At 36.4% G+C, this 19548-nt stretch overlaps 1 protein-coding gene across 3 annotated transcripts in view; it reads left to right on the top strand.

Annotated features, from left to right (window-relative positions):
• The window catches only part of Afg2a (AFG2 AAA ATPase homolog A), a 191190-nt gene that overhangs the window by 17464 nt on the left and 154178 nt on the right, over positions 1 to 19548 (top strand). For all 3 annotated transcript variants that reach the window (XM_008760933.4, XM_008760934.3, NM_001415082.1), the window contains exons 9-10: positions 1371 to 1626; positions 7748 to 7902. In XM_008760933.4, coding sequence (XP_008759155.1) covers positions 1371 to 1626; positions 7748 to 7902 — 411 coding nt within the window. The remainder of the gene's footprint in view (positions 1 to 1370; positions 1627 to 7747; positions 7903 to 19548) is intronic.

Below are 19548 nucleotides of genomic sequence, written 5' to 3' on the forward strand. Positions count from 1 at the left end.
GGAGTGTTTAGTTTTATTTTCCGTTGATGGAAAGTGAATATGTAAAAATAATGTGAAGTTTTGGTGTTCAGTCAGTAGATGTTTGTTTAAGCAGGCCAGATCTCTGAATCTAGATAACCATAATACAGAGAGCTGCATTATAATTGGTTCTAAGGTCCTTGGTAAAAAAGATGAGTTAGGATCAGTGTTGGAGAATCTTAGACATAAGGGCAGTTGGTGGCTTTTTCTCTGCCACTGGGATAAACAATCTGTGAAATAGTATTCTTGTCTTTGACAGGGCTAGTTATTTTAATCTGATACTTAATCACATGACACTAATATTTTAATCACATTTAAGGGACCTGGATGTGTGCTTTTAAATTTATAAGTTCATAGTAGTTTATGTATTTTCTGATGGTATACTCATAATAAATGTTTTAATTTTCTTATGGAAAAATCACAAGATTCTTTTAATACTTATCTCTGAAATTACACATGCCTTTGGATAATGTCTGAAGGTGGCTGAACATGGTGATCGTCGTTTTTTTATAATTTTCTGCTTTTAATCCCATTTTCAGAGAGTAAAAATCTTTGTGTATTCAGGAATACTTTTCTGGAATTGAAAACTTCATCACAATAAAAAATCAGGGCTGGCAAGATGGTTCAGCAAGTGAAGACTTGCCACCAGGCCAGACAACCTGAGTTCCATCCCTAATACTAATCTACATTGTGGAAGGAGAGTACCCACTTTTGCAGGTTTTGTCCTCTGGCTTCTTTAGGCACCACAAAATGGAACCTGGGCAAGTGTTTGCACATACTTCTACTCAAACACACAGCAAATAAATGTAACTTGAAACATTTTTTTAAAAGAAAATAGTTGATGGGTGAGAAAGAATTCTTAGATAAGTTGCTAGCCAAGCCTGGTTCTGTGTGAATACTACTTAGGTTGTAATCTTTACTTCTAAGTAGGGGGAGATGAGTTAACTAGTGAAAAACTTTCTCTAGTAGAAAACATTTGGACTAGACTTTGAAAAACCTATACTAAAATTAATAATTTTTTTTCTTTTGGTTTTTTTGGAGACAGTGTTTCTCTGTGTAACTCTGGCTGTCCTGGAACTTGCTCTGTAGACCAGGCTGACCTCAAATTCAGAGATCCACATGCTTTTGCCTCCAGTGCTTGGATTAAAGGCGTGCACCACCACTGCCTGACTAAAAGTTAATAAATGTTCAATAGAAGTTTATTATAAATAAAAGTTTGTAAATTGGTTAGTAGAAATAGAAGGATTAAATTTTAATGCTATAGACCCTTCTGTCCATTCTTTTCCACAAAATCAGTTTTCACCTCTCTGGTCTTTTAAAATCAATATGTAATTTTTATTTTATTCTTCTAGGAAGGAAGTGAAGGACGGGTATTAGTCCTTGGGGCCACAAATCGCCCTCAAGCGCTAGATGCTGCACTCAGAAGACCTGGGCGATTTGATAAAGAGATTGAGATTGGCATTCCTAATGCCCAAGACCGGCTTGATATTCTCCAGAAACTACTCCGAAGGGTGCCACACTTACTCACCAAAGCTGAGCTTCTGAGATTGGCAAATAATGCCCATGGTTATGTTGGCGCAGACTTGAAAGCCTTGTGTAATGAAGCAGGTGAGAGTGACCACCTGTGATAAGCCTGTTTGACTATTTATAGACTTGATAACTTATGTCGCTGCTTATTAGTTATAGCTTTAATTTAGTCATAAAATATATTTATTAAAAACTTAAATAATTGAGAGAACTATGAAAAAGGAAAACGACTCTTTATTTCTATCTTTTCAAGTTCACCACTTCTAATGTGACATATTCTAAGATTTTTCCTCAGCACATGTGTCCATACACGTATAACCAGATATGCAGGTGTCAGTGTTGACAGTGTTGTTACATAGCAAAACTCAACAATGAGTGGGTAAGGGCTGTTAACTCATCTATCGCCTGCTGAAGAATATCATGATGTTGTGTGTGTGTATACACTTGTACTACAGAGCATGTGTAAAGGTCAGAGGATGACTTCAGGTGTCTGGTCCTTGTTATTTATCTTACTTGAGATAGAATCTCCTTTTGGTCACAAGAGTACACAGGAGGCTAGGTAGCCCTTGAGTTTCTGGAGGTTATTCTTTCTCTGCCTCTCGTGCTGCTGTAAGCGCTGAGATTACAAATGTGTGCTACTGCATCCAACTGTGCATGGGGTTTAGGGATCCAGCTAAAAGGCCTCATACTTGGCACACCCTTGGTTCTACCCTACTGAGCCATCTTTGCAGCCTCTGTACTTTACTTCTGAAGCTCTTCTGTGTAGTATTTCAAAGTGTACTTAGCTATGGAAAGTATCCTTAAATGAGGGAAGCTTTTATAAGCTGTTGAAATAGTTGATTCAATAAATTTGTTGTTCAAAAAGTCTGCAGAAGTCCATTTTCCTGAAGGATTTCATTTTCTTAAAGTTCTGAAGATGAGGCATGTCTGCATTCTTAAGTGTATTGCCAAGTCTCTGATGGTATGTTTTCATTCCCTTTCATATGCTGGGTTCTCTATGCCTCTACGGTGACATTATGTTGATTGCAGTTTGTCATTTGTAGAGAAATGGCATGAAGAGATTGCTCCCAGCCTGCTAACTGCAAAGTGACTGAAGGATATCTGAGAATCCCAGCATACTGGGGCAAATAGTAAGCATAGTTTCTCTTCAGAGAATCCTGATGTTTGCCAAGCAAGCTGCATGCCTGAGGAAATGGCCTTCATGATCCTTTTCTCATAAGAAAGTAACTTTGTTTTACCTCTAAGAGCTGGACTGCTGACAGATTCCTCAGTCTGCAAGGAGGCTTGGGTCACTCTGAACCAAGATAAGCTGTTGCTAGGGAAACAGCACCTGATGAGTACTAGAAACTGGGAAATCTTTATTCTGCTTTGCCTTTAAAAGAAGCTGAAACTTTGAATAAACTGTGCATTGGTTGACTTGGCAGTATATGCTCTTACCTGCTTAATGTGGCTCTATCCTTGGGACCCCAACGTACTAGATGTTAACAGTCATCTTATATTTTCATAATATGCTTTCAAAAAGGTTTAATTCTTGTGATGGAAGAAATTTGTTTCTAAATGAGAAATACCATTATTTAGAGCTTTAATGACAGTCAACTTTTGTGCCTAAATCACTAATTTGTATTTGTATAATTTTTAGCTTTCAAGACTCTTTTATTCCTTTCATCACTTTAAACATTATATTTAAATTTTGTGTTTATGTGTTTGTTAAATGGGGTCCTTTAGGGCTGGACTTAACAGGTAGTTGTGAGCCACTGATGGGGTGCTGGGAGCAGAATTCAGGTCCTTTGTAGCAGATGCTCTTAAATGCTGAGCCATTTTTTTAGCTCTTGTTTTATTCTTTTATCTGTTCCATATACGTAGGGGAAGACAAGGAAGATAAATTCAGAGGAGAAACATTAGAATGCTTTATTATCTTACTTTTGATGGAAAAAGTAATTCTTTCACTTTGTAACAATTACCATAATTTTCAGATGGGAAGACTGCTGGGTGGGGAAGGTGGTAGGCTGTGTAGTTCACTAGGTAAAGAGAATCATTCTTTAGTGTCTTACAGCATAAGGATAGGTCCTTTTCTGTCTTCTTTCTGTGCCACTTTTAGCTTCACAGGGAGTGATGGAACTTGATGCAGAAATAAATTCCTATGGACTAAGAAACAGATGTATCAGTGGATAACTTTGCTTCCTTATTTGTCTATTCATGGTAACTTAAGAGTCTGGATTACTGTGTTGATCTGTGGACTTACCCATGATGCCAGGCAGGTATTCAGTCTTTAGTCGTTTAACATATTTCTTAACTTTATTCTATACTCAGTTGTACTGAGGGGGGTTTTATGATTTTTACTCTCTAGAAATTCTAACCAAGGAGAGAGACTCATGATGGCCTTCAGGCAAAAGGAGCTGAGAGTTCTATATAAATCTCAATTCACAGGCAGCAGGAGACTGCCTCTATTATGCTCTATTGAGTATATGAAACCTCAAAGCCTAATTCCATAGTAATATACTTCCTTCAACAAGCCTACACCTATTCCAACAAGGCCACATTTCCTAGTAGTGCCACTCCTTTATAGGCCAAGTTATGGGGCCATTCCTATTTAAACCAGTACACATGGTTTACTAGAAGAAAACTTATGGAACTCTGGGGTTAAAATGGGAGTTTAATACTTTGTCAGTTAAGAGAGGTAGGGCAGTCCATTCTGCCTCCTGAAATAAATAATATCTATAAATTTTTTTTCTTCAGTAGCTAAATGGGGATAGCAGTCTTATAATGTCATAGTAATTAACCTGTTATGTATGTCTTTTATGTACTGTTAATACTGTGCTGAAAGAGACAAATCTACCTTGATATCCAAACACACAAAGACTCAATGTATTATTGAATAAATTATGTTTAAGAGTATCCCAGTGAATTTTAAAATGAATGAGTACTCAGTATTGAAGATTGCCTGTGGTCCATGAGTATTATCTTCTAAATGGCTTCATGATATGATAATAATTACTTTTAAAAAATTAGTTACTTAATGTGTGTCTGCATGTATGTATATCTTACAGCACTTTTGTAGAAATTAGAGGACAACACAAAGGAGTCCATTTTCCCCTTCAGCCATGTGAGCCCTGGGAATTAAGCTCAGATTGCAGAATAGATATAGAACAATAGTATTGATTACTATCCTTTTGAAAATTATTGATTAAAAAAAACTTTCAAAATAATAGCTCTTCTCCGCCCTTTCTTCAGATTGTGGGGTTTTTCTCTTTTACTCATCTCACATCTAGTATGTTCTAGAAATTTGAAATTTTTTAAGGGCTTGGTATTTGTCTTAGTGTTTCACTGCTGTGAACAGACACCATGACCAAGGCAAGTCTTATAAAGGACATTTAACTGTTGCTGGCTTACAAGTTCAGAGGTTCAGTCCATTATCCTTAAGGCAGGAACATGGCAGCATCCAGGCAGGCACAGTGCAGTAGGAGCTGGGAGTTCTACATCTTCATCTGAAGGCTGCTAGCAGAATACTGACTTCCAGGCAGCTAGGGTGAGGGTCTTAAAGCCCACACCCACAGTGACACACCTACTCCAACAGGGCCATACTTTCTAATTTTGTCACTCCCTGGGCTGAGCATATACAAAACATCACAGTCATAAAACCCTTTATTATGTTTATTAGTATATTTTATTCATATTACGCCACACTATGCTTACTAGTATATTTTATTAACTTGCTTTATACAATGCCCTACAGCGATTAAAGTTTCTGTGTAGACAACTTTTCAAAATAAATTTTTTTCTAAGTCATCCTGGCTTTAAATATTTTGATTTTCATTTTTTCACTTAAGTTTATAGCTTCTTAAAGTATCACTTTGGTGTTATTTCATAGTGCCCCTCCCATTCACCTCATTTGTACTTACTTAAAGAACATAATGCATATAGACATGAAAATTCATAAACTGTAACATAGAGTAATGAATTTTCTAGAGTGAGTTTAGCAGTGCTTCGAGCAGGATGGAGAAAGAGTAGTAATTGGACTACTTTGTCTGACTCATATCCTCTTATCAACTCAAGTGATGATCACTGTTGGCTTTTAACATTATAGATGAGGTTTTCCTATTTGGTGCTATCCTCTTTTACCTATAGTATGATTCAAGATGCTAGTATTTTACTCTGGGTTGCTATTCATTTTCATTGCTGTGTTCCATTATAAAAATGTTAAGAATAATAATGATAGTTTACAGTCTATATATTTTCCTTCATACTGTATCTTTTCAGATTTTCAGATTTTTTAGTGTTGCTTTACATATTATTGATTTGTAGGAACTCTTAATATATAGCTTGATGTGAGGCTTTGTTAGATGTGTATTTTATTTTTCTATAGTGCAGTGATGTCTATTTTATGACTTAAGTATTTGCTCTTCATGGTGTCTTTAGAGGGTCAGAAATTGATAATTAGATATTTATTATATATATTAATATAGTACATTCAGTTTATCATTTGTGTCTTATATAAGAAATAGTGTTCATTGAGTATAGCTCAATGATAGAGTGCTTGTCTAATGTGAATGAAGATCTGGGTTCAACCCCAGCACTTTGGAATATAGCTGGGTCAAGTGTCATGACTATTTTGTCTGATGTGGACTTCTGGATAGCTTATTCTTTGCTTTCACATCACTACCTGTAATTCATTCACTTCCATTTGGATATTCCACTGACCAGCACAATTCACTGAAATGTTTTGTCTTGCACTAAGACTGAGTCTGTTCTGGATTCTGTGTTTATCAGTTTGCTAACTTTATATAACCCCATAAAATGTTTCAAAAAGTCTCCCCCCCACCCCCTCTGGCTGGGGATCAAACCCAGGAGCATTTCAGTTGTACCTAAATTCCTTTATTTTCCATGTATAATATTGTTAAGTTTTCTCTCTATGATATCTATGACTTATTATATTAGATGCTAGGAAATTTAAAATACATGTGAAGGCCAGAGATAGACATTGGTTGTCTTCTCTCTCTTTTCACCATACTGTTTGAGACAGGCTTTCAGCAAAACCTGGAGTTTGCTGATTTTCTAGGTTGACTGACTGGCAGGACACTGAGATCTTTGTGGTCCAGTGCTGGAATTGCAGGGACATGCTATAACACACCTCTTTACATGTGTGCTGGGGTTTAAACTTAGGCAGTGTAAAATGTTTCCGTTTTGTGCTCAGAACTAAGGCTATAGTGTTGTGCTATGCACATAGAAACACTGCAAAGATTCATTTTGCATTACATTTTGAATTAACTGTTGCATGTTTGGAAATTTAACTATTTTGTCCAGATTATTTGTCCACATTCAATTATAAGACCTTATATAGAGTTACTGTCCACAGATAAGAATCAGAACTCTGAACTCTGTTATAGTTTTATGTATTTGAAACTTCACACCTGGCATTTGAAAGAGGTAGTTGGATAATCAGTCTTGTCGGTATTTGAACTGTAAGCAAATACCAAAGCAAAGCACTTAGCATATTTGATGATTCTGGTTAGAGCCATCTTTTAAGTTTTTTTACATCTCTAAATTTTATTCTTTTGATTATTTTTTAGTGGATTATTTCTGTGATATTACTCTATTCCTTTACTTCAATATTTTAAGAAAAATAAAAAGAAACAAAACCAGTTCCTTCCAGCTCTCCAAATTGTAAACTTTCTTGAGTGAGCCTTCTGTCTTCATTCTTCCATCTCCAGTCTCTCTTAGTACCCTCATAAAAGTACCACATAATACAGAACTTATGTGTTGCCGAAGTTTCAAGTCGTTTTCTGTGTTGTATTCGAGAATCACATTTCCAAGTACCAACTGTATAATTCCTTTCAGATCTTTCCCCAGTCTCCTTAGACTTGTAGCTTGGTTTTAGTGTACTCAGAAAAGGAGTGGTGACAGAAGGCTTGTTGCTATTGTACTTGTTTTAATTATACCCTAAATGTTATTTTATGTTTGCAAAATACCTATCCTCTCATATATAATTTCAGTTTGTCATGTTTCCACTGCCTAACTTAAGACCTTGAGTTTGCTTTAATTCTCTGTGTCTCCTTTACCCTTAATCTCACCCTTCGTGCCATACATACTTTAAGTACATACTGTAAATGCTGTAATACCCACAGAGTTTGAGGTTAGTACTGTTGTTATCTAGTTGATATTCATGGAACAAGTGATAAGTTTTGTTTTATCTTCCTCTTTGTAGGTCTGTATGCCTTGCGAAGAGTCCTGAGGAAACAGCCTAATCTCCCTGATAGCAAGGTGGCTGGCATGGTGAAGATTACCCTAAATGATTTCTTACAGGGGATGAATGATATCAGGCCTAGTGCTATGAGAGAGGTAGCAATTGATGTCCCAAATGTGAGTAATTTATGTTCTCTGCCAGCCTTACTATTTGAATAATATTCTTAAGGAAACTGAGACTCCAAGATGACTGATTTACTAGATTAAGCTTTTTTAACTACTACATTCTTTTGAGAGATTTAAAGCTGAAGTTCTCTGGTAACTCAGAGAAGTCCTTTCATATGTCCTCTACCTGGTTTTTCTCTTGTGACAGCATCTTGTAGAACTAGATGGGGCATGCATACTGCTCAGGTCTGTTACTCTGACTCGGACTACTTCACTTTCATTTGGACTTTGTAAAGACTTGTGCTTATCACCACATTCAAATCACCTCAAGAGTTCTCTCACACCACGTTTTTATAATAATGCATAACTCAGTTCTCATTTTTAAACTTTTATTATTTAAAAAAATAATATAAATGAAATAATACTGTATACCTATAACCTTTTAGAATTAGCTTTTTTACTTAACATAATTCCCTGGAAATTCATCTAAATCAGTGAATTTTCCCCCTTTGGAGTGGGGGGTCACATGTCAGATAGTTACATTACAGTTCATAACAGTAGCAAAATTACAGTAATGAAGTAGCAACAAAAATAGTTTTATGGTCAGTGGTCACCAAAACATGAAGAACTTTATTAGAGTCACAGTATTAGGAATGTTGAGAATCACGGATCCAAAGCTTATATGTATCAGTTTGTTCTTTTTTTATTTCAGTGGTTAAGTCATCTTTATGCTTTAAATCAAAATACCCAGGCATAGATTTGATAAAAGAAATACTTTTTTTGTTCATACTTTGATAGAATTTCAATTATTTGTTTTTCTTTTGAGACAGGGTTTCATAAGAGTCCAGGTTAGTTGGTTACTGTATAGTGAGGATGGCCATGGTTCCTTCTTCTTCTGCCTTTAAAGGACTTCGGGGTTGTGTGGAGGGGAGGTGTGTGTATGTGTGTGTGTGTGTGTGTGTGTGTGTGTGTGTGTGTGTGTGCGCGTGCGCGCGTGCGCGCGCATGCATTTGGGGTGGTGCGGAGGGGAGGTGTGTGTGTGTGTGTGTGTGTGTGCAAGTGCACATACTTGTATGTAAGTGTGCATACATGGGTGTGTATGGAGATTGGGATGTCAATGTTGATACCCTCCTTAGTTGATTTCCACTTTATTTTTGAGAAAATGTCTTTACGAACCTGGAGCTCATCCATTCAGCTTGGCTGGCTAATAAGTTCCCGGGGTCTGTCTCTGCCTCCCCAGCACTTGGATTACAGATGTGCATTGGTATGTCTGACTTTTTATGTGGGTCCTGTAGTTCCAAACTCAGGTCCTCGTGCTTGTATTAAAAATACCTGTTTTACATAGCCAGCTTCCCAGTGCCTTGCCTCAGGTTTGTTGGTAACAAATATTATTGGTTTTCATTAGGGTTTTCATTATTGGTCCTCATTAGGGATGAGCAGTATGCAAGATGATAGGCTTTTCTCTTGCTGCTTCAGTATCCCTTGACATTTGGAAACTTGTTGATGTATGTGAGTGATTAGATAAACTTTCATTTTATTGTATTTCAAGTCGTCAGGGATTTCCTCAGTCTGTTTGCCTACTTGCCTGTGCGTAGTTGGGAAACCATTATCTCTTTAAGCACTAGCTCAGCTCTCACCCACTCTTTACCCCTTCTAGAACGTTTTTATGCATACCTTTATGTTCATTTGCTTGGTGGTATTCCATGAATCCTGTAGGCTTTTTTCACTGCTTTTTCTCACCATGTTAGGTAATTTCAAAAGACCTACTATGCTGTTCTTTCACCTGGTTGAGGGGCTATTGACATTTGTATTTTGAATTTTTATTTTAGTCATGGTGCCCTTCAGTTTTAGAATTTCTTTCAATATTTTTCTTTTTATTGAAAATAGATTCTATTCTCTTACAATGTATCTTGATTATATTTTCCCCTCCCTCTATTCCTGTCAGTCCTCCCTACTTCTCCTCCCCTCCCATTCTCTTCCCTCCTTTTTTAGTCTATCATTAGAAAAGATCAACCAAACATAATAAAATAGAATAAAGCAAAACCTACCATATCAAAGTTGGACAAGGCAACCCAACAAAAGGAAAAGAGTCCTAAGAGCAGGTACATGAATCAGAAATCCACTCGTTCTCACATTCAGGAGTTCCATAAAAATACTAAGCTAAAAGCTATAATATATATGCAGAGGACCTGTTGAACCTGTGCAGGCCTTGTTCTTGCTGCTTCTGTCTCTGAGGTCGTATGAGCTATGCTCAGTTGATTCAGATGGCCTTGTTCTCCTGTTGTCTTCCATCCTCTCACTCCCTTACACTCCATGGGGTTCCTTGAGCTGTGGGGGAAGGGATTTGATGGAGACATCCCATTTAGGTTCTCTCTCTGTGTGTAATATCTGGCTTTGAGTCTCCGCATCTTCTCATCTGTTTCTGGATGAAGCTTTCCTGATGGTGACTGAATAACACATTGAAAGACACTAATCTATGAATATAGTAGAATATTAGGAATCATTTTATTAATACTTTCTTCTCCTCTTCCTCTTCCTCCTCCTCCTCCATCATCATCATTGTCATCGTCATCATCATCATCATCAGTGGTATTTGGTTTTACTCTAGCTTTCTGGGATATCTAGTTTCTGGTTCTTGGTCACTTAGGCAGTGTTGGGTATGGACTCCATGTTAATGAGTGGTCCTTAAGTCAGATATTGGTTGGCTACTCCCACAAGTTCTGTGACACCATTGTCCTAGCATATTTTGCAGGCAGGACAGATTGTAGGTCAAAAGTTTTGTGGGTGGTTTGGTATTTACATTTCCTTTTTGGTAACCTTTCCAAACCAAAGACATTAGAACATACAGGTGAAGGCTCCTTGTAGGTACCAACTGGACTTCTCCATGTTTAGTGAACTTCATGGCTGTTGTCCTCAGCAGTGGTGCCCTGCTGTCAGTTTGCAGAGAGCAACCTGTTGTCTTAACAACAGCCTTGGTTGTTAGGAGGATTTTCATTTGACCCGCACTTGGCCAACAATTCAACTGAATGCAACCCAGTCCCAATACTGGAAGGAAGCCTTGTTTGGTAACAAGAGGTGGCCATATTGAGACTCTGCATCCCCCATTAATTACAACGCCTCACTAAGATCACCTTCATATATTTTTAGGAAGTTTCTACTGTACTAGGTTTCCATTATCATCTCTCAAAATGCCCTTCAATTCTAGCTGTCTCCGTCCACATTCTTTTTCTTTACAGTATTTACCTTTTCCCTCCTCACCTGATCTTCCTGTTTTCTTCCCACTTGTCCCCAGTCTGCTTATAAAATCAATTCTATTGCTTTTGGGAATCCACATCTTCACCCTAGACCCTTCTTCTATACCTAACCTCTCTCGGTCTATGGATTGTTGCTAGTCACTGTTGCTTCTTCAAGAAATGTCTTAGGAGATTACAGGTTCTACATGCCAATTGCTGCTTAAGCCTCACATGGTCTGGCCAGGTTCCTGAATCAGCAAATGACATAGCATAGACATCTTGTTCTATGAGTTTTGGCCTCAGTCTGCAGAACTTATGATTGATGGTGAGATGATAGGCCTGGAGCCTGATCCCTGAAGACTAGTGCTGAGGTAGTTAGAGTAAGGCCAGCCTTAGTCTATGAGATCTGTTTGAAGTAGTGGCTGTGGTCATAAGCCTAGTACATCAGTGCCTCTAGCTTAATTGTAAAATTCCAGCACCTAAAATAAGCCCACATCAACATGAGAGAGATGCCCATCAAGTTAATGTCACTTCTGAAGTAAACATTGCTTGAATTCTTTTTATGGGTAAAACACTACTTGTATAAACCACTAGAAGTCAGCTTCACTAATTAGATATTTAAGATGTATTGCTCTGTGTGTGTGTGTGTGTGTGTGTGTGTGTGTGTGTGTGTGTGTGTCTGTGTGTCTGTGTGTGTCTGTGTGTCTGTGTGTTTTCTGGCACCTTTTCAGATGAGCCTACTTCTGGATGTGCCTTGTCAGATGAATTTCATCAGATGAACCCATTGAGTAAGCTCTTTGCTGTTGTAAAGTTCAAGTGAAAGGAGTTAATTGACTGTAATTATGTTTCAGTCTTCATTACCCTTAGGATAACTGTGAAGAATTTTGAGTTTTTACTTTTTAAATACCATGAACATTCTATTTTCTTTCTTTTTCTTTCTTTTTAACAGACTCCAAGAATTGAAGGTTTTTATGATACGATGAAACTAAGTAAGGTTTGCTTTTCTTGGGTTAGATGATACAACTTGTAGAAACTCTGTTAATTCCATGTTGATTTTGATAGACCTTTTTATTTTCATTTTATTTGTTTTGTTTCTTGTTGTCTAGACATAAAAGTGTCTTGGGTTGCTCCGAAGATCCTAGTCTTCCTGGAAGCTTGTCCCCTACATTTTTATAGTTATAAGTAATAAAATTGAACAGGAAAGCACATTTGGGAAATCGATTAATTTTAACCAGGAAATAAACACTGCCAAAAATAAAAATGTAATTTCAATCTTATGAAATATTTCAGAGTTTAACACCATCATTTTGTTCTTTATACCTTACTTTTTAGGAGAAAGGAGAAACAATACAAACGCAAGTGGAAAGATTGTTACTGTTGCTTGCAATCCTGATTACTGTGTTAAAATTAAATAGTTTCTTTTAGATTTATAACTGGAAAACTTCATTTTCAGTACCTGATATCCCTTACATTGTACAAATGTTGAAGTATAGTTGTGGGCATATATTTCATTTGTATATGTACTTAGGAATTTTTAATGACTGGCTAAAAGACAGTGGGTTTTTTGTTTGTTGTTTTTTGTTTTGCATGTGTTTTAATGAGTAGGAGAGAGACCTACATAATTCTGGCATTACAGTGGAACTAAAACTCAGGCTTGTTTTTAGGGAAGTTTCATTGACAGCCATCTTTATGGCCTAGAAAACTCTGCATGTGGTTGTGTGGTGTGGTGTGGTGTTTGTTTATTTATTTTTACCTTTTTCATTAATATCTAAGCATATTTTCTGATCCCTTTTAAAGAAGCATCTGGAGATTCTGTGTTTTTTTTCCCCCGAGATCTTAGAAGGGTTTTTGTTTGTTTGTTTTTCTTGTTTTTTGTTTTTTTGACAAGTGTGTGTATTTTAATGTTACAGAGTTAAGGTTGGCCCAGTAAGAACTTTGGAACAGGTAGTAAACCACTGTCTGTCTCTTAAACTTATGCTAGCACTTATTAGCACAAAATAACAAAGCGTGAAGTACTTTTTGTTACAATATTTTCTGTAAAATACCACCTTTAAGAGTACTTTTGTTCCTGACAGTATAAAACTTGGCTTCTGATTAAAGGTCAGCAATCCTTTTGGAGTTGACACTATTTTCTCAGTAACTGCCCCAGGATCTGAAGCCCCTTTGTAGGTTTTCATTCCTTTCGAAACTAGCCTTTTAAAGTAGTTTTTGAAATTTATGTATTGAGTTCTTGGGCTTGTGTGGATGTGTAATTAAAATATTCTATTGGAGTGCTTGTCTAGGAAGTCTTGAAAGACATCGTTTTTCTTGTGGAATTTCTTTCACTTATCTGCTTATCTGACAGCAGCTGTTTCTTCTAACTGTATTAACATTAAAAAAAATTTTTTTAAGCCACTTTAAGCAGAACAGAGACAGAAAAGAAAGGACCCAGCCGTAGAGTATCCAGTTAGGTTTGTTAAAGCTTTCTGCTAAGTAAGGTGACTCTAACTTACTAAGACAGTCCTAGATACTTAACATAGTGTTATTCGTTGAAAGATGAACTATTTAAAGCTAATACTGTCTGAAGTCAAGGTGGTAGTCAGCCAGTTAGGTTTGTTAAAGCTTTCTGCTAAGTAAGGTGACTCTAACTTACTAAGACAGTCCTAGATACTTAACATAGTGCTATTCGTTGAAAGATGAACTATTTAAAGCTAATACTGTCTGAAGTCAAGGTGGTAGTCAGCCAGTTGCAGCATTTTAGGATCTCATGCTGGTGTCAATCCTTCTTGTACACTCTCTTTCCACAACGCCCTTCTGTGCTTTAAGACATTTTCTCCCTGCAAAAGCAAGTTGTAAAGACTTATATTAAAATTATTTTTATGTTTTTTTTAGCACATAGAAAGGGCTATAATATTCAAGTGCTAAAGTCAAAAGATGACATTGGCTTGCCTTTAGTTTAAGGATTGTAGTGATTATAACAAAGAAACAACACTAAGAAGCCCTAAGAGTGATGAATAATTATTACAGTTAAGGATTACTTGTGAAATTACAAATGTAGTCAGGTTTTTATTTTTTGCCACTGCTTCTTTAGAACATAATGGTGATTGTCTCTCAGATGTCTAAATATGGGACACTTAGTAAATCCTGTATTCCAGCAAATGTAATTAAATGTAATATCCTTAAGTCTCATAATGAATGAGGCATTATTTTTATTTTATAAATTAGACATTTAAAGAGATAGAATAAATGATGCAAAATCACAGTGAGTAATGATCAGATTTGAACTTATTTTTCACCATTCTGAATTTTAGAAAATGATATGCTTAAAAGACATGAAACTTTTTAAAAAGAAACAAAAGACGGAATTGTGAATGTGTATTCAACCCCAGTGCTGGCAGTGACTACTTTTAAGACAGGAATACAGATAATTTAATTTATATTCTTTCATAATTTGACTATTCTTATGTAAACTATCTTCATAGTCAGTCAAGAAAGTGGACATTATTATATTTTTTAACATTCTGATATCTTTAAGTAAATCTTATATATGCAGTTTTCAATGATAAGTTTTAAGGTGGTTATTACTAGAGTTAAAACAAGTATTTACTTAGACTAAGACTGTATATCTTTGAGGTTACTTTTCAGCTTTTGTTTTGCAGAGTATAGATTTATGAGGATATTGTACCTTTGTGGCTCCTAGGACATATAAAAGATAATTCTTAAAAAGTGACTGCATTTCTTTCACTTGTTTCAATCATAATACAAGTTGGGAAGAATATTAAGGCATCATAGTTGTAGTAATTATTAGGGGTAGGATGAGGGTAGTTTTATATTTTTACTGATAGGTTTGGGTTATAGATCTCTGTTCACTGTATCATTTCCCATGATAATCTGAATTAATCATATGCATACCCAATTATGACTAGGCATCAAATGAATAATGGGATTTTCCTTAAAATTCATTTAAAGGGCAGACTGAGGTTTCCTTTTACATCCAAAACAGGTTTTGACTCGTATACATACTGATCCTTGTTCCTGTTTATACCACAGGTTGTATTGGCCTTTTATAAGGGGGAGTCACTAAGTATTGTTAGGGACCTAGAAGTTGGAGTGACACATTGTCAAAAGTCTTTCTGAAAAGCAAAAATTTAGAGAATATATTGAATACAAAATTTTCCTATAGATTATTGAGTTGTATTTTGAGAGACACTTTATCGACAGACGGAAACATCCTCCCTATTCATTTGGGGGAATAGAATTGAAATTTTTTAAGCTCATTTATTTCAAGGCATGCTCTTTTCTATTCTCCTTTAAAATTTTTTTAACTGTTTATGTGCTAAATTGGCATAAGTTTGTGTTCTGCCATCTGCTAGGATACTTAATATACCATGTGCTTTAAAGAATATGCTTGTGCTCCTAGAATATGCTCATATAGTGTGTTCTTGCTGTATATATATAACTGCAGAGCCAAAAGTGAATGGCTCACAGGATTTCAGAATACGCTATCATTTTCGTTCTTGCATGTTAAAGAAGTTGCTTCTCTGACTTCCATATCTGCAGTGCTGCATGCCATACTCCATAGGATTTTCTCCCTGTCAAGAGTATTCATGTGAGAAGATACATGCACATATACATGTATTTCACTGGCAAAGCATTAAATTGAAGAGCACTCTGATGAGATAGCTTTTGGTGCCTTGTTATCAGATTAACTGAATTAAGTTCTTAAATCCTCTGTACTTTGTGATCCCTTTTTCATTTTTTACTACCATTTTTAAAAATTTACCCAGAAAATTTTTATGGAAGATAAGGCTATTAAAAAGTGACATCTTTCCAGCTTACTGTTTAAAAAAATTAGAAAGTTCAAAAATTGATTATGCCAATATTCATATTCTTAGAGAAAGGTAAAGCATATGTGGGAATTACTAAAGCTGGTTAATTGTTCAGAGTATAGATCTTTGTGTGTACTTGATCATCTTTTGTTTGAATTATTTTATTTGAATGTTTTCAGAATACAAATTGTAAAGAACAAATCAAAGAAATTGGAATGTCCAAGTAGGAATTGCACATCAGGGTGTAATAGCTCTGTTGTACTTCTGCCAAATGCACACTATTTTATACTAATCACTGTTGCCTCTGGTAAACAATAAGTATGATTCTGCCTGTCATTGGTTGATGGTTCAAGGTTATAGGCTCAGGTACACTAATATCAAGGTATTTGTAATTCATAAAATCAGAAATCAGCTAACTGGGTGGGAGGAGGCAAAATAAGTTCATTGAATATTGTTTAATGAGTTTCCCATGGTGTCTTAGTCATGTTGACTAAGCAACTCATAAAAAAGAAAACATTTAATTGTGGGCTTGCTTGCACTTCAGAGTTAGTTCATTTTCATAGGGAGAGCATGGCTGTACCTCCAGATCCATAGGCAGCAGGAAGAGAGACTGGACCCAGCATGGGCTTTCCATGATATACTTCTTCCAACAAGGCCACACCTACTCCCAACATAACCACAACTTCTAATCCTTTTCAAATAGTGCCACTCCCTTGGTGACTAAGCATTCAGATATATGAGCTTATGTAGCCCATTATATTTCAAATCAGAAAGCATAAGGCACAGGTATAACCAGGCTCCGACAGCTATGTCTTTGCCTTTATTGGAGCTTTTACTGATCTCAGCAAATACTGCCCAAACATGGGAAACATTGCTTTGTTTTGTTGAAATATGGTATACAGATCAGCAGAGTGTGGCATACTGTAGGAAGGCTAGGAGTCAGATCACCCGCCTCTCTGAGCTTAATGATACAGCAGATAAACTTCTTATTTTGGTAGCACTAAAAGTGAGGAAATGGAAAGCTAGTTTTATAGATCAAAAACCCAAAATATTTACACATTTCAAGTTTCTTTTTTATTTTACCAACCCCATCCCCTTGCACTTTGTTTCATGAGTAAATCTTGTAGATTTCCTGAAGTGCAGATCAGCTATGTTTATATTAAAAGCTTCTAAAGACTTATCAATATGTTCGAAACCTATTGGTCTCCTTTATTTAGCTTTAGAGTTCTCTGTGACTTCATCATTTCCGTTTTCTTCCATCTGAGCCCTTTCCTCTTTCCCTGTCCTGTTCTTCCTTCCTTCTTTCTTCTCTCTGTACCTCCCGTCCTCTCTCCTTCCCTTTTTTGTTTTCACATCTCACCTCTTATCCAAGAGTTGGCTTTCAAATTATCTTCCAGCTGGAATTAATATTTTCTTTTTGGGAGCTCTTGAAGCTTCTTTCTGTTTTGTCTTTTAGTGTACTTACTTAGTGCCCTTTCTATGGGACATAGGGACACACACACACACACACACACACACACACACGCACACACACACACGCACACGCACGCACATGCACTCGCAGTTCCTTCTTTTTCAAACTTTGTACTTACGTCTTACTCTCTTGTTTTCTTTGTACTTTATCTAGTTCAATAGCCTTTGCCCCAAATTGCATTTATATGTAAATTTATAAAGAATATTTTGTTCAGGGGTGGTGATACATGTCTTTAATTTCAGCAGTCTCAAGGCATAGGCAGAGGGAGGCTGATCTCTATGGGCTCCAACCTAGCTTGGTCTACATAGTGAGTTCCAGAATAGCCAGGCTTTATGGTGATACCTCCCTCCTAGTCCCCTGCAAACACTCAGCTCTGTTTCAGAGATATTTCTTAGGTGAGAAGAGAAGCAGGTTTGAAGATACTTTAACTATATTCCAAAGGCAAAGATCTCAAGGATTTACAAAACTATACCTTAAAATCACTTTGTTAATTTTTTAAAAAAATATTAAAAATTGTTTTATTTTGTGCAGTGTCAGGGTTCTGAGTCAAGTGGGTCAATCGAAGAGAGGATCACTCAAATGTATGGCAGCAGGAAGGAATAGTTTAGATGAACTGAACCTAGAACACCCTTACAGAAGCATGTTTATTGATTGTTACACAAAAGTTGGTTTTGTTGTTGTCATCATCATCTTTGTTTGTTTTTTGTTTTTGTTTTTGGATTAAAAAAAGTTCCTCATACAAAAGTCCATAACTTTAGTCTTCATTGTACACTGTTTGCAGTACTCAATAATGCAAGACATTCCAGGTGTGCCAGGACTCTTATGACCGCAGTCATGCAAAGGTTGTAAAGCTCCTTTAGAAAAACAACTCCAGGGCTGGAGAGATGGCTCAGTGGTTAAGAGCACTGACTGCTCTTCCAGAGGATCTGAGTTCAATTCCCAGCATCCACGTGGTGGCTCACAACCATCTGTAATGAGATCTGATGCCCTCTTCTGGCCTGCAGGCATGCATGCAGGCAGAACACTGTATGCATAATAAATAAATAATTTAAAAAAAAAAAAAAGAAAAACAACTCCATATAAAACAAAACACTAATCACTGTTCTCTATAGAGATTTCTTCAAGGTCAGTGTACTTTCAGGAAACAACTGTTTATTCTCATGTCTACCCTACATACACTGACAAAAAACTATTTCATTCTATGTTTACCCTACACATAATGATTCTACTACAATCCCACTATACATTTCCTTTCTCCATTCTGGATATAGAGAAAACAGGCCACACAATTACAGAAATGTACTGGTGTATGAAGTGCAGTCCTGCACCGTATCATTTTGAGCTCTTGCAAGTTCTTAGTACCTGTAACACAGCTGCTTTCCTTTCCTTTGCCTCAGTAAAGCCTGCCTCATGAATAGTTGTGGGGAGTTCTCTGCCAGCTGAAACATTTATGAGATGTGAAACCCACACTGTCACTTGTCTGTGTGACTTTGGGCAGTTTTTTTACTTCAGAACATGGATACTTGCTTACTAACTCAAACTAATTTTCCACAAATGGGACAAACTTTAAAAAGACATCTAAAAGGTTTAGTAGTAATTATATAACAAGCAGAAATTAAATTTTCTTTAGTTTTTTTTATACAGTATGTAACTATTAAGTGCTGCTAATTTACCTCTTGTAATTCTTGAATTTTTAAGGATCTTATTCTGTAACAGGTTAGTCTCCTATTGCTCCTATTTTATTAATCCTATGTTCCATTTTTCTTAGTTTTCTGTCCTATGAAGTGTTTTATTTTACAACAAGGTATTCAGAAAAGTGCACATATCCTAGGGATAACCAACAGCCATCTGATTCTATTTAAGACCTATTGATTAGGAAGGAATTCAGACCTGGTATTTATAAATGTAGCCTACTACCTATGACTAGTGAGACCAGAAGAGAGCCTACTAACATTTTCCAAAACCAATGTAAATTCTGAATATTTACCCACAGGTAAATAAAACTCAAATCCCCCATCAAGGAATCTTCATTTTGCAGGAGAAGGAAACCTTTACAGAAATCCATAACTTACCAAAATGCCGATAGCATTTCATTATGGGGTGCCCAGTTACAACAACAAAACTATCACCTAAGATACAGGGC

This window comes from Rattus norvegicus, chromosome 2 (assembly GCF_036323735.1).
Source record: "Rattus norvegicus strain BN/NHsdMcwi chromosome 2, GRCr8, whole genome shotgun sequence".
In the NCBI taxonomy this organism is placed as follows: Eukaryota; Metazoa; Chordata; class Mammalia; order Rodentia; family Muridae; genus Rattus; species Rattus norvegicus.